This window comes from Cherax quadricarinatus, chromosome 83 (genome assembly GCF_038502225.1).
Source record: "Cherax quadricarinatus isolate ZL_2023a chromosome 83, ASM3850222v1, whole genome shotgun sequence".
In the NCBI taxonomy this organism is placed as follows: domain Eukaryota; kingdom Metazoa; phylum Arthropoda; class Malacostraca; order Decapoda; family Parastacidae; genus Cherax; species Cherax quadricarinatus.
Window position 1 is genome coordinate 19,837,827 of NC_091374.1, and position 13,697 is coordinate 19,851,523.

Consider the following 13,697-nt stretch of genomic DNA (forward strand, 5'->3'; position numbering starts at 1 on the left):
CTCAGTGTGTATACACACGGAGGTAACTCTCAGTGTGTATACACACAGTGGTAACTCTCAGTGTGTATACACAGTGGTAACTCTCAGTGTGTATACACACAGAGGTAACTCTCAGTGTGTATACACACGGAGGTAACTCTCAGTGTGTATACACACAGAGGTAACTCTCTGTGTGTATACACACAGTGGTAACTCTCAGTGTGTATACACATGGAGGCAACTCTCAGTGTGTATATACACAGTGGTAACTCTCAGTGTGTACACACACGGAGGTAACTCTCAGTGTGTATACACACAGTGGTAACTCTCAGTGTGTATACACATGGAGGCAACTCTCAGTGTGTATATACACAGTGGTAACTCTCAGTGTGTATACACACAATGGTAACTCTCAGTGTGTATACACACAGTGGTAACTCTCAGTGTGTACACACACAGAGGTAACTCTCAGTGTGTATATACACAGTGGTAACTCTCAGTGTGTATTCACACAGTGGTAACTCTCAGTGTGTACACACACGGAGGTAACTCTCAATGTATATACACACAGTGGTAACTCTCAGTGTGTATACACTTTGAGGTACCTCTCGCTCAGTGTGTATATAAACTGAGAGGTTTCTCTCTGTGTATATAAAGCCAGAAATATATTTCTGTTTGTTTATACAGAGTGTATAAGTGCGTATACACCGTCAGGAGTCTCGCTGTGAATATACATCAAACACTGAGGAGTATTTCCCGATGTATATACACTAAGAGACATCTCTCCCTCCGTCCCCCCCCCTCAAGGAAGGTTCCTTGATGTTGGTGAGGGGCTCTTGATTTAGGGAATTGGATCTGTGCTCCAGTTCCCCAAATTAAGCCTGAATGCCTTCCACATCCCCCCCCAGGCGCTGTATAATCCTCCGGGTTTAGCGCTTCCCCTTGATTGTAATAATAATAATAATAATCCCTCCGTCCCCTCTACCTCACCTTCTCAGCCTCCTACCTGTTCCTCCTGTTCCTCTTCGTCTTCTCGCGCTGGAGGCGCTGCAGGAACTTGTTTCTTCTGTTGCTCCACCAGTACCTGCTGGTGACTGGCTTCGGGGGTATGAGCCACTGGTTGGTCACCAGCTCCAGCGGCCGTACCACCTTCACCTGCACCTTCAGGAGAGTCACAAGACTTAATCAGTCACCTGCATCTTCATGAGAGTCGCAAGACTTAGTCACCTGCATCTTTCTGAGAGTCACAGGACTTAGTCACCTGCACCTTAGGGAGAGTCACAAGACTGAGGAGTCACCAAACAGTCACCTGCATCTTGGTGACTCACCACACAGTCACCTAGCTTAGGCCTCCACCACTCCTTCCCTTGAGTGACTCATTATACCAATAGGCCTATAATTTTATCATGTACCAGTTTAACACACACAAAGGCCTATAAGATTATCATAAACTAGTTTAACAGTATAGTTATAGGGTTATCATGCTACTATAGGCCTATAGAATCAACATGGTCCAGCTTCACAGTATTGCTATAGGCCTATGGGAATTATCATGCACCAGCTTCATATTATATATATATATATGTATATATATATATATATATATATATATATATATATATATATATATATATATATATATATATATATATATATGTAAATATATATATATATATATATATATGTATATATATATATATATATATATATATATATATATATATATATATATATATATATATATATATATATATATATATATATATAAATATATATATACACGTATATATATAATTGAAAGTAAACATGTAATACGACAATATATAAAACAATCACTATGAAAAATATGAAATTCCAAGCGCTTTCGTGACTTCTAACATTATCAAGGAACTATAAAAATGAAACATCAACAGGAAGGTATATAAGGGCAAGACTACACCTCACAGTCACGTCACAACAACAAGACTACACCTCACAGTCACGTCACAACAACAAGACTACACCTCACAGTCACGTCACAACAACAAGACTACACCTCACAGTCACGTCACAACAACAAGACTACACCTCACAGTCACGTCACAACAACAACATTACACCTCACAGTCACGTCACAACAACAAAACTACACCTCACAGTCACGTCACAACAACAAGACTACACCTCACAGTCACGTCACAACAACAACATTACACCTCACAGTCACGTCACAACAACAAGACTACACCTCACAGTCACGTCACAACAACAAAACTACACCTCACAGTCACGTCACATTAACAAAACTACACCTCACAGTCACGTCACATCAACAAAACTACACCTCACAGTCACGTCACAACAACAAGATTACACCTCACAGTCACGTCACAGCAACTAAACTACACCTCACAGTCACGTCACAACACCCGACTCTGTGAAACAGTTCATACTCTACCCAAACATAAAGATTTTTTACTTGTCTAATGTATCATTGAACTCTGCCCGAATTTTATTAATAATAAATGAATCCAATTTATATAAACCAAAACAAATATTCATATTATTGTCAAAACTGCTTTTTATGAAACAAGATTCAATTATATTCCTGTCGACCATTAACTTGCTTGATACAACTTTCTCAACTTTTTGAAAATCAATTGGATGGTTAAAATCTCTCACATAAATAAACAGAGCATTAGAATCTTGTCCAGTTCTAATGCTATATTTATGTTGTTTTAATCTAAGTTCGAGATTTTTACCAGTTTGACCGTAATAAACTTTATCGCAAATTTTACAAGGAATCTTATAGACACATCCATCAGCATTTTGGGGGAATTCTTTATCAAAAGTTTTTTTTTACTGTATCAAGATTTTTAAATACAACTTTAATATTAAAAGTCTTAAGAAGAGAAGGCATATCAACCAAGTTTTCATGGTAAGGGAGAACCAACATATTTTTAGTTGAATAAGGCTGGTTGTCCCTTTTTGGATTGTAAAAAGTATTTCTAGCAACTTTAAAAGATTTATCAAGCAACTTTCTTGGCTATTTTAAATCATTAGCTATTTCATATATTCTGGATATTTCCTCATCTATGAACTCTGGACTACAAATACGTAAGTTCTCAAAAATATTGATGAGAAAACCGACAGTTTAACTCTATCTTGATGATAATAGTACAGAAGAACAATTATTTGTTGGTTTTCTGTCAATTTTAAATTTAAAATCATTGTTACCCTTAATTATTAAATCATTTAGGAAAGGCAATGAGTTATTTTCTTCGAACTCAACAGTAAAATTTGTAGAATGAGTTGAACTATTTAATTTAACAATGAAATGGTTTATATCAACATTTTTCAGACATAAGACACAAAATATCATCAACATGTCTATATCACTCAGCTCTATCAGGAAAGATTGTATCAAGCAATTTTGGCTCAAAAAATCCCATGTATAAATTATTAAGAACAGGTGAAAGAGGATTTCCCATTGCCATACCAAACTTCTGAGTGTAAAACTCGTCATTATACACAAGTTTTCCATCAACAATGCAAAGTTTAATATGTTTAATTATAGTAGGAACTGGCAATGGTAAATCATAATTAACAAGTTCTTCAGATAAGAAACTTAATAAATCATCAACTGGAACTTTTGTAAACAAGGAAGTAACATCAAAACTAACCTTGTTAAAATTATTTAAGCCAGTCAAGGAGCTTAATTTATCAATTAAATCTATGTTCTTTTCAACATTAACGTTAGAAATTTTACCAACAATAGGGCTCAAAATGTCAACAAGCCATTTGGATAATTTATATGAAACTGATCCTATGGAGCTAATAATTGGTCTGACTGGATTACCTGGTTTATGTGTATCTATTAATCCAAACATATGAAGATTGATTAGTGAAGGTAATTTTTTTAATTAATTCATCGTTGCCTTTGAGTAGACTTTTTATATTTTCTTGGGAATTGAAATTGTTAAAAACAAAATAGATTTAGAGGATAAATTGAGCACTTTAGCTAACTTAAATGATTTCAAAATGTTTAATTTTGAAGAATTTGGAAGAGGTTAATGATACATTAGATGATTAAAGAATCTTAATGATTGGGTAGATTATCAGTTGTGCTTCACAGAGTCGGGTGTTGTGACGCGACTGTGAGGTGTAGTCTTGTTGTTGTGACGCAACTGTGACGTGTAGTTTTGTTGCTGTGACGTGGCTGTGAGGTGTAGTTTTGTTGTTGTGACATGACTGTGAGGTGTAGTTTTGTTGTTGTGACATGACTGTGAGGTGTAGTTTTGTTGTTGTGACGTGACTGTGAGGTGTAGTCTTGTTGTTGTGACGTGACTGTGAGGTGTAGTCTTGTTGTTGTGACGTGACTGCGAGGTGTAGTCTTGTTGTTGTGACGTGACTGTGAGGTGTAGTCTTGTTGTTGTGACGTGACTGTGAGGTGTAGTCTTGTTGTTGTGACGTGACTGTGAGGTGTAGTCTTGTTGTTGTGACGTGACTGTGAGGTGTAGTCTTGTTGTTTTGACGTGACTCTGATGTGTAGTCTTGTTGTTGTGACATGACTCTGAGGTGTAGTCTTGTTGTTGTGACATGACTGTGATGTGTAGTATTATTGTGACGTGACTCTGAGGTGTAGTCTTGTTGTTGTGACATGACTCTGAGGTGTAGTCTTGTTGTTGTGACATGACTCTGAGGTGTAGTCTTGTTGTTGTGACATGACTCTGAGGTGTAGTCTTGTTGTTGCGACATGACTCTGAGGTGTAGTCTTGCCATTATATACCTTCCTGTTGATGTTTTATTTTTATAGTTCCTTGATAATGTGAGAAGTCACGAAAGCGCTTGGAATTTTACATTTCACTATTTTGTATTACTGGTTGTTCTGCATATATATATATATATATATATATATATATATATATATATATATATATATATATATATATATATATATATATATATATATATATATATATATATATATATATATATATATATATATATATATATATATATATATATATATATATATATATATATATATATATATATATATATATATACATACATACATGTATCAGCTTCACATCATATCCATAGGCCTATTGGGTGATGCACAGGCTTCATTTCATAGCTATAGGCCTATTGGGTCATCTTGCAAAAGTCTAAGCATTCACTTTCTTTTTTAACATCTATTAGGCCTATATGTATCTTTATTACCATGGTTCAACTAACACTTTATTACCATGGTTCAACTAATACTTTATTACCATGGTTCAACTAACACTTTATTACCATGGTTCAACTAACACTTTATTACCATGGTTCAACTAACACTTTATTACCATGGTTCAACTAACACTTTATTACCATGGTTCAACTAACACTTTATTACCATGGTTCAACTAACACTTTATTACCATGGTTCAACTAATACTTTATTACCATGGTTCAACTAACACTTTATTACCATGGTTCAACTAACACTTTATTACCATGGTTCAACTAACACTTTATTACCATGGTTCAACTAACACTTTATTACCATGGTTCAACTAACACTTTATTACCATGGTTCAACTAACACTTTATTACCATGGTTCAACTAACACTTTATTACCATGGTTCAACTAATACTTTATTACCATGGTTCAACTAACACTTTATTACCATGGTTCAACTAACACTTTGTTACCATGGTTCAACTAACACTTTATTACCATGGTTCAACTAACACTTTATTACCATGGTTCAACTAACACTTTATTACCATGGTTCAACTAACACTTTGTTACCATGGATCAACTAACACTTTATTACCATGGTTCAACTAACACTTTGTTACCATGGTTCAACTAACACTTTATTACCATGGTTCAACTAACACTTTATTACCATGGTTCAACTAACACTTTATTACCATGGTTCAACTAACACTTTGTTACCATGGTTCAACTAACACTTTATTACCATGGTTCAACTAACACTTTATTACCATGGTTCAACTAACACTTTATTACCATGGTTCAACTAATACTGAAGACTTTATTACCATGGTTCATGTAATGTGACCATGGTGGGGAGGGAGGGAGGGAGGGAGGGAGGGAGGGAGGGAGGGAGGAGGTCTGGTACACAGCCTCAGGGATACATAATTACAGATACGTAGTGTATCTGTGGACGGAGGGTCGAGCCTATACACTACGTCTTCTCTGACTGTCTTGTCCAGATTTAGCCATTCACATGAATACTAGCCTTGGCTTGGCTGCAGCCAGCCAGCCACCACAGCCACCACCGCCGCAGCCAGCCTTGCCACCAGCCACCCGCTGCGCCACCTTACCGCCAGACCTGACCATTACCAGGACCACGCCACAACCACCGCATAGACCAGCAGCCACCTTGCCTGTAGCCAACACGCTGCCTGCTGCCTGCTGCCTGCCTGCCTGCCGCTAGCCATGGCTCACGGCCTGCCTGGTGCCTTACCATGCCTGCCACCTGCCTGCCTGCCTGCCTGCTGCCTGCCTGCTGCCTGCTGCTGCCTGCCTGATGCTGACCTGCCTGGCCTGCCTGCCTGCCGCCAGCCTGCCACTGCTGCCTGCCTGCCTGCAGCCAGGCACAATGCTGCTACCAGGCCAGCCGGCCACCACCAGCCAGCCTTGCCTGCCTTGCCTGCTGCTGTGCCTGCCTGCCTGCCAGCCACCACCTGCCTGCCTGCCTGCCTGCCTTGCCTGCCTGCTGCTCACCACCAGGCTGCCTGCCTGCCAGCCAGCCACCTTGCCTGCCGCCTGCCTGCTGCCTGCTGCTGCCTGCTGCCTGCTTCGACCATGCTGCCTCCACTGGTGCACTGCCTGCCTGCCTGCCTGACCTGCTGCACTGCCTGCCTGCCTGACTGCTGCTGCTGTTGCTGCTTGCTGCCTGACCTGCCTGCTGCTGCTGACCTGCCCCTGCCTGCCTGTTAGCCGGCCAGCCATGTTGACTGACCTGACCAGCTGACCACCTGCTGCCTGCCTGTGGCACCACCAGCCTGCTGCGGCCTGCTGAACTGACTGCAACCGCTGCTGCCGGCCCTGCTGCCTTGTGCTGCCTTGACCTGTGCTGAACTGCTGCTACGCCTGCCTGCTGCTGCTGCTGCCTGCCTGCTGCTGCTGCCATGCTGCCTGCTGTTGCCTTACCTGCTGACCATGCTGCCTGCCTGCCTGCTGCTGCCTTGCTGCCTTGCACCTGCCTGCTGCCTGCTGCTGCCTGCTGCCTGCACCACGACCAACCACTGCCTGCTGCTGCCTGCCACCAGCTGCCTGCTGCTGCCTGCTGCTGCTGCTGCTGCCTGGTGCTGCCTGCTGCCTGCCTGCCTGCCTGCCTTACCTTGCCTGCCTTGCCTGCCAGCCTGCCTGCTGCCACCACCACCAGCCACCACCACCGCCTTGACCTGCCAGCCACCACCACCATGCCGCCTCCACCGGCCTGACCTGCTGCCTGACTGGCCGCCACCAATGCCACCACGCTGGCTGACTGACCAGGCTGCCTGCTGCCTGCCTGACTGCTGCTGCTCCAGCCTGCCTGCTGCTGCTGCCTGCTGCAGCTGCTGCTGCTGCTGCCACCTGCCTGCCTGGCCTGCCTGCTGCCTGCAGCTGCTGCCTGCTGCTGCTACTGCTGCTAACCACCTGCTGCAGGCCTGCCTGGCACAGCTGCCATCCGCCTTGCCACCAGCGCTGCTGTTGGCCTGCTGCCTGTTGCTGTTACCTGGCCAGGCCAGCCAGCTGCCACCAGCCAGCCAGCCAGCACCAGCCTGCCAGCAGGCCAGCCAGCCACCAGCTGCCACCGCCACCAGCTGCCAGCCAGCCAGCGCCTTGCTGCCACCGTTGCCTGCCTGCAGCAGCCAGCCAGCAGCCAGCCACCACTGCCTGGACCACCAGCACTGCTGACTGCTTGCCTAGGTGGCAGCCACTGCAGCCGCTGCTGCCTGCTGCTATTGCTGCCTGCCTGCCTTGCTACCAGCTAACCAGCTCCTGCTCACCAGCTGGCTTGACTGGCCACCTTGCCTTGGTGCCTGCTGCTTCCTGCTGCTGCTGCCTGCCTTGCCTGGTTGCTGCCAACACCGCCTGCTGCCATCTGCCTGCCTGCCTGCTGCTGCCTGCTGCCTGCCTGCCTGCCTGCCTGCCAGCCTGCCTGCCTGCTGCCTGCTGCTGCCTGCCTCCCACAGCCTGCCTGCCTGGCTTGCCACCACCACCACCTTGCCTGCCTGCCTTGCCTTGCTGCCTGCCTGCCTGCACCTGCCTGCCTGCCTTGCCTGCCTGCCACCAGCCGGCCAGCTGATGCTGCCTGGGAGGGCCTGCCTGCCTGCTGCCTGGCCTCCACCACCACCAGGACCAACTGCTGCTGCTGCTGCTGATTTGCTGCTGCTGACCTGCTGACACGAGCTGCCACTCACAGCACTCGGCTCGGCTGCTTGCCTCACCTGCGGCTGACTGACACTCGCTGCATGCTGCTAGCCAGGCAGTCATGCCAACAATGGCTGACTGCTGGCATCTGCTGCGGCTGGCCTAGCTGCCTGGAACAGGCCACCACCGCTACTGCTGCTGCACGCTGCTGCTGCCTGACTGCACAGCCAACCTTGACTGAACTGCTGCTGACCTGCTGCTGCCGGCTGACTGCTGCCGGACTGCCAACCGCTGCGGCGGCGGCCACCGCCGCCTTGCTAGTCACCACGGCACCAACCGCCAGCCACAAGCCAGCCAGCCAACAAGCCACCACACCGCTGCTGCTTGCCACCGGCTTGCAACCAGGCCGGCCACTGCCAGCGGCATGGCAGCACCGCTGGCCAGGCCACGCACCACGCTTAGCCAGCGCTGACCTGCTGCGTTGCCTGGCCTTGCTTGCTTAGCGCTGCTGACTTCCGCTGGCCTTGCCTGCCAGCCGCCACCAGCCGGCCACACAGCTTAACCACCGCCAGGCCACCGCCATTGCCAGGAATGCACCAGCTGCCGGCCACTACCGGTGCTGTGCCAGACCACCGTCACTGCCTGCGGCCAGCAGACCACCACCGCCAGCCGGCCTTGCCGCCTGTTCCAGCCGGCCAACCAACCAGCCACCAGCCGGCAACCGCCTTGGACCACCACCGCCACCAGCCTAGCCACCGGCAGACCAACAGACCACGCCAGCCAGACCAGCCACCACCAACCAGCCACCGCCTGACTTCCACCACCACCAGCCAGCCACCGCCAGCCGGCCACCAGCCGCCACCAGACCAGCACTTAATAATAATAATAATAATAATAATAATATTAATAATAATAATAATAATAATAATAATAATAATAATAATAATAATAATAATAATAATAATAATAATAATAATAATAATAATAATAATAATAATACCAGTATATTAAAGGTAAATTAGAGTGTTAAGGGGAAACAAAGAATCAGCAGATTAATGAGAATCTCCGTCATGCTGCTGCTGCCACACCTGCTGAGATCTGCTTACTAAACTATTAATACTACAAGAGAAAGTGAGAGACGGAGAGAGACAGGGAGAGACAGAGCCAGGGAGAGAGAGAGAGAGAGAGAGAGAGAGAGAGAGAGAGAGAGAGAGAGAGAGAGAGAGAGAGAGGTACTAAATCAAGCTTGAGGAACATCCTGAGGTACTGTTCCATCATTATGTCCAGACTAAGAGAAGTATTTACTAGGAGTCAGTCAGTGTCTGGGATGGACGACACTTGCTGAATAATATTTAACTTCACAAATATAAATTACCAGCAGATTGTGACTCAGATAACTGACTGATAATCCACAAATTAAAAATTAAAATAGAAAACGCCTCGATTCAACTCCAGTTTGAGAATTAACTGTGAGAAGCTTCATGACATACTGTCAGGGGTGGAATTATGTCAAAGTTCCCTGGGCCACACCTAGGTACTACGGTGTTAGATAGGCTTGAAACCACTCTTAACGAAGACTGGGACTTTGTGTTAGTGCGTCATGTAACGTAACCTGTTCAGCTAGTTTATTATGTACCTCATATTCATCCTGTGGACGGTAGTGGCTAGTTTATTGTGTACCCCATATCCATCCTGTGGACGTAGTGGCTAGTTTATTGTGTACCCCATATCCATCCTGTGGACGGTAGTGGCTAGTTTATTGTGCACCCCATATCCATCCTGTGGACGGTAGTGGCTAGTTTATTGTGTACCCATATCCATCCTGTAGACGGTAGTGGCTAGTTTATTGTGTACCCATATCCATCCTGTAGACGGTAGTGGCTAGTTTATTGTGTACCCATATCCATCCTGTAGACGGTAGTGGCTAGTTTATTGTGTACCCATATCCATCCTGTAGACGGTAGTGGCTAGTTTATTGTGTACCCCATATCCATCCTGTGGACGGTAGTGGCTAGTTTATTGTGTACCCCATATCCATCCTGTGGACGGTAGTGGCTAGTTTATTGTGTACCCATATCCATCCTGTGGACGGTAGTGGCTAGTTTATTGTGTACCCATATCCATCCTGTAGACGGTAGTGGCTAGTGTATTGTGTACCCCATATCCATCCTGTAGACGGTAGTGGCTAGTTTATTGTGTACCCATATCCATCCTGTAGACGGTAGTGGCTAGTTTATTGTGTACCCCATATCCATCCTGTAGACGGTAGTGGCTAGTGTATTGTGTACCCATATCCATCCTGTAGACGGTAGTGGCTAGTTTATTGTGTACCCCATATCCATCCTGTAGACGGTAGTGGCTAGTGTATTGTGTACCCATATCCATCCTGTAGACGGTAGTGGCTAGTTTATTGTGTACCCCATATCCATCCTGTAGACGGTAGTGGCTAGTTTATTGTGTACCCATATCCATCCTGTAGACGGTAGTGGCTAGTTTATTGTGTACCCCATATCCATCCTGTAGACGGTAGTGGCTAGCTTATTGTGTACCCCATATCCATCCTGTGGACGGTAGTGGCTAGTTTATTGTGTACCCCATATTCATCCTGTGGACGGTAGTGGCTAGTTTATTGTGTACCCCATATCCATCCTGTGGACGGTAGTGGCTAGTTTATTGTGTACCCCATATCCATCCTGTGGACGGTAGTGGCTAGTTTATTGTGTACCCCATATCCATCCTGTGGACGGTAGTGGCTAGTTTATTGTGTACCCCATATCCATCCTGTGGACGGTAGTGGCTAGTTTATTGTGTACCCATATCCATCCTGTGGACGGTAGTGGCTAGTTTATTGTGTACCCATATCCATCCTGTAGACGGTAGTGGCTAGTGTATTGTGTACCCCATATCCATCCTGTAGACGGTAGTGGCTAGTTTATTGTGTACCCATATCCATCCTGTAGACGGTAGTGGCTAGTTTATTGTGTACCCCATATCCATCCTGTAGACGGTAGTGGCTAGTGTATTGTGTACCCATATCCATCCTGTAGACGGTAGTGGCTAGTTTATTGTGTACCCCATATCCATCCTGTAGACGGTAGTGGCTAGTGTATTGTGTACCCATATCCATCCTGTAGACGGTAGTGGCTAGTTTATTGTGTACCCCATATCCATCCTGTAGACGGTAGTGGCTAGTTTATTGTGTACCCATATCCATCCTGCAGACGGTAGTGGCTAGTTTATTGTGTACCCCATATCCATCCTGTAGACGGTAGTGGCTAGTTTATTGTGTACCCCATATCCATCCTGTAGACGGTAGTGGCTAGTGTATTGTGTACCCATATCCATCCTGTAGACGGTAGTGGCTAGTTTATTGTGTACCCCATATCCATCCTGTAGACGGTAGTGGCTAGTTTATTGTGTACCCATATCCATCCTGTAGACGGTAGTGGCTAGTTTATTGTGTACCCATATCCATCCTGTGGACGGTAGTGGCTAGTTTATTGTGTACCCCATATTCATCCTGTGGACGGTAGTGGCTAGTTTATTGTGTACCCCATATCCATCCTGTGGACGGTAGTGGCTAGTTTATTGTGTACCCCATATCCATCCTGTGGACGGTAGTGGCTAGTTTATTGTGTACCCCATATCCATCCTGTGGACGGTAGTGGCTAGTTTATTGTGTACCCCATATCCATCCTGTGGACGGTAGTGGCTAGTTTATTGTGTACCCATATCCATCCTGTGAACGGTAGTGGCTAGTTTATTGTGTACCCCATATCCATCCTGTAGACGGTAGTGGCTAGTTTATTATGTACCCCATATCCATCCTGTGGACGGTAGTGGCTAGTTTATTGTGTACCCCATATCCATCCTGTGGACGGTAGTGGCTAGTGTATTGAGTACCCCATAGCCATCCTGTTGCACGGTAGTGGCTAGTGTATTGAGTACCCCATAGCCATCCTGTTGCACGGTAGTGGCTAGTGTATTGAGTACCCCATAGCCATCCTGTGGACGGTAGTGGCTAGTTTATTGTGTACCCCATATCCATCCTGTGGACGGTAGTGGCTAGTGTATTGTGTACCCATATCCATCCTGTGGACGGTAGTGGCTAGTTTATTGTGTACCCCATATCCATCCTGTAGACGGTAGTGGCTAGTTTATTGTGTACCCATATCCATCCTGTGGACGGTAGTGGCTAGTTTATTGTGTACCCCATATCCATCCTGTAGACGGTAGTGGCTAGTTTATTGTGTACCCCATATCCATTCTGGAACTAGGCCACAAAATGGCTTACAGAAGTACATCAGGTTTTTATTTAAGGTAAACTGACATATCGCATGGGTTATTATACTGTCTATCTCGCCTTGAGGAATATATGTGATATAAGACACTGTTTCAGTGTGATATAACACACTGGTTGACGACCAGAAGGAGTTTGAGGTAATCAGTCCCCCAGCCAGGAGTCGTTGTGCTGGCTATCAGTCTTAATAAGTCTCTCAGAATGGAGTTGATATTATCAGTCCATCAATCTTCAAGAATGATGGACTGATCACATCAATTTCAAGCTGAGGGATTGATTACCCCAAACTTCTTTTGAGCTTCAATCTTTCTTAAGAACATAAGAAAGAAGGAACACTGCAGAAGGCCTACTGACCCATACGAGGCAGGTCCATTTCTCCCACCTACTTAAGCTAGTGCCTTAACCTAGTCACGTCAGTCATATTCACTTAAGGGAGGAGCACGGCATCTGACGCAGTAGTACAAGTTAATCAGGTCCAACTCACACCCACCCACACCCACCCACACCCACCCACACCCACCCACACCCACCCACACCCACCCACAACCACCCACACCCACTCGTGTATTTATCTAACGTATTTTTAAGCTACACAACGTTTTAGCCTCTATAACTGTACTGGGGAATTTGTTCCACTCATCCACAACTCTATTACCAAACCAGTGCTTTCCTATATCCTTCCTGAATCTGAATTTTTCCAACTTAAAACCATTGCTGCGAGTCCTGTCTTCTCTGTATTGGACTGAGGAATCCACTGGCTGGCGAAACGTTGCCACAATAAAAATACCCAAGTCTAGCCCATGTATCTAGTGTATCAACTTGTCGGTTTGTTAAGTAAAAGGGCACAAGTGCAACTAATGTAACATTTAACTGTGGCAACGTTTCGCTCTCCAGGAGCTTCGGCTTGACAAAGCTCCTGGAGAGCGAAACGTTACCACAATAAAATGTCACATTAGTTGCACTTGTGTCCTTTTACTTTACATATTGTCGGTAATTCTTTTTTTTTCCTTCTTATTCGCCGGTATTCTCCCGGCCCGGGTCTTTTCCAAGTAGTGGTG

General features: G+C 45.3%; 1 protein-coding gene across 6 annotated transcripts in view; it reads right to left on the minus strand.

Annotated features, from left to right (window-relative positions):
* The window catches only part of LOC128702237 (uncharacterized), a 497,274-nt gene that overhangs the window by 108,187 nt on the left and 375,390 nt on the right, over positions 1 to 13,697 (minus strand). For 5 of the 6 annotated variants that reach the window (XM_070102897.1, XM_070102896.1, XM_070102893.1 and 2 more), the window contains one exon: positions 986 to 1,140. In XM_070102897.1, coding sequence (XP_069958998.1) covers positions 986 to 1,140 — 155 coding nt within the window. The remainder of the gene's footprint in view (positions 1 to 985; positions 1,141 to 13,697) is intronic. The other variant, XM_070102894.1, reaches the window with a different exon arrangement.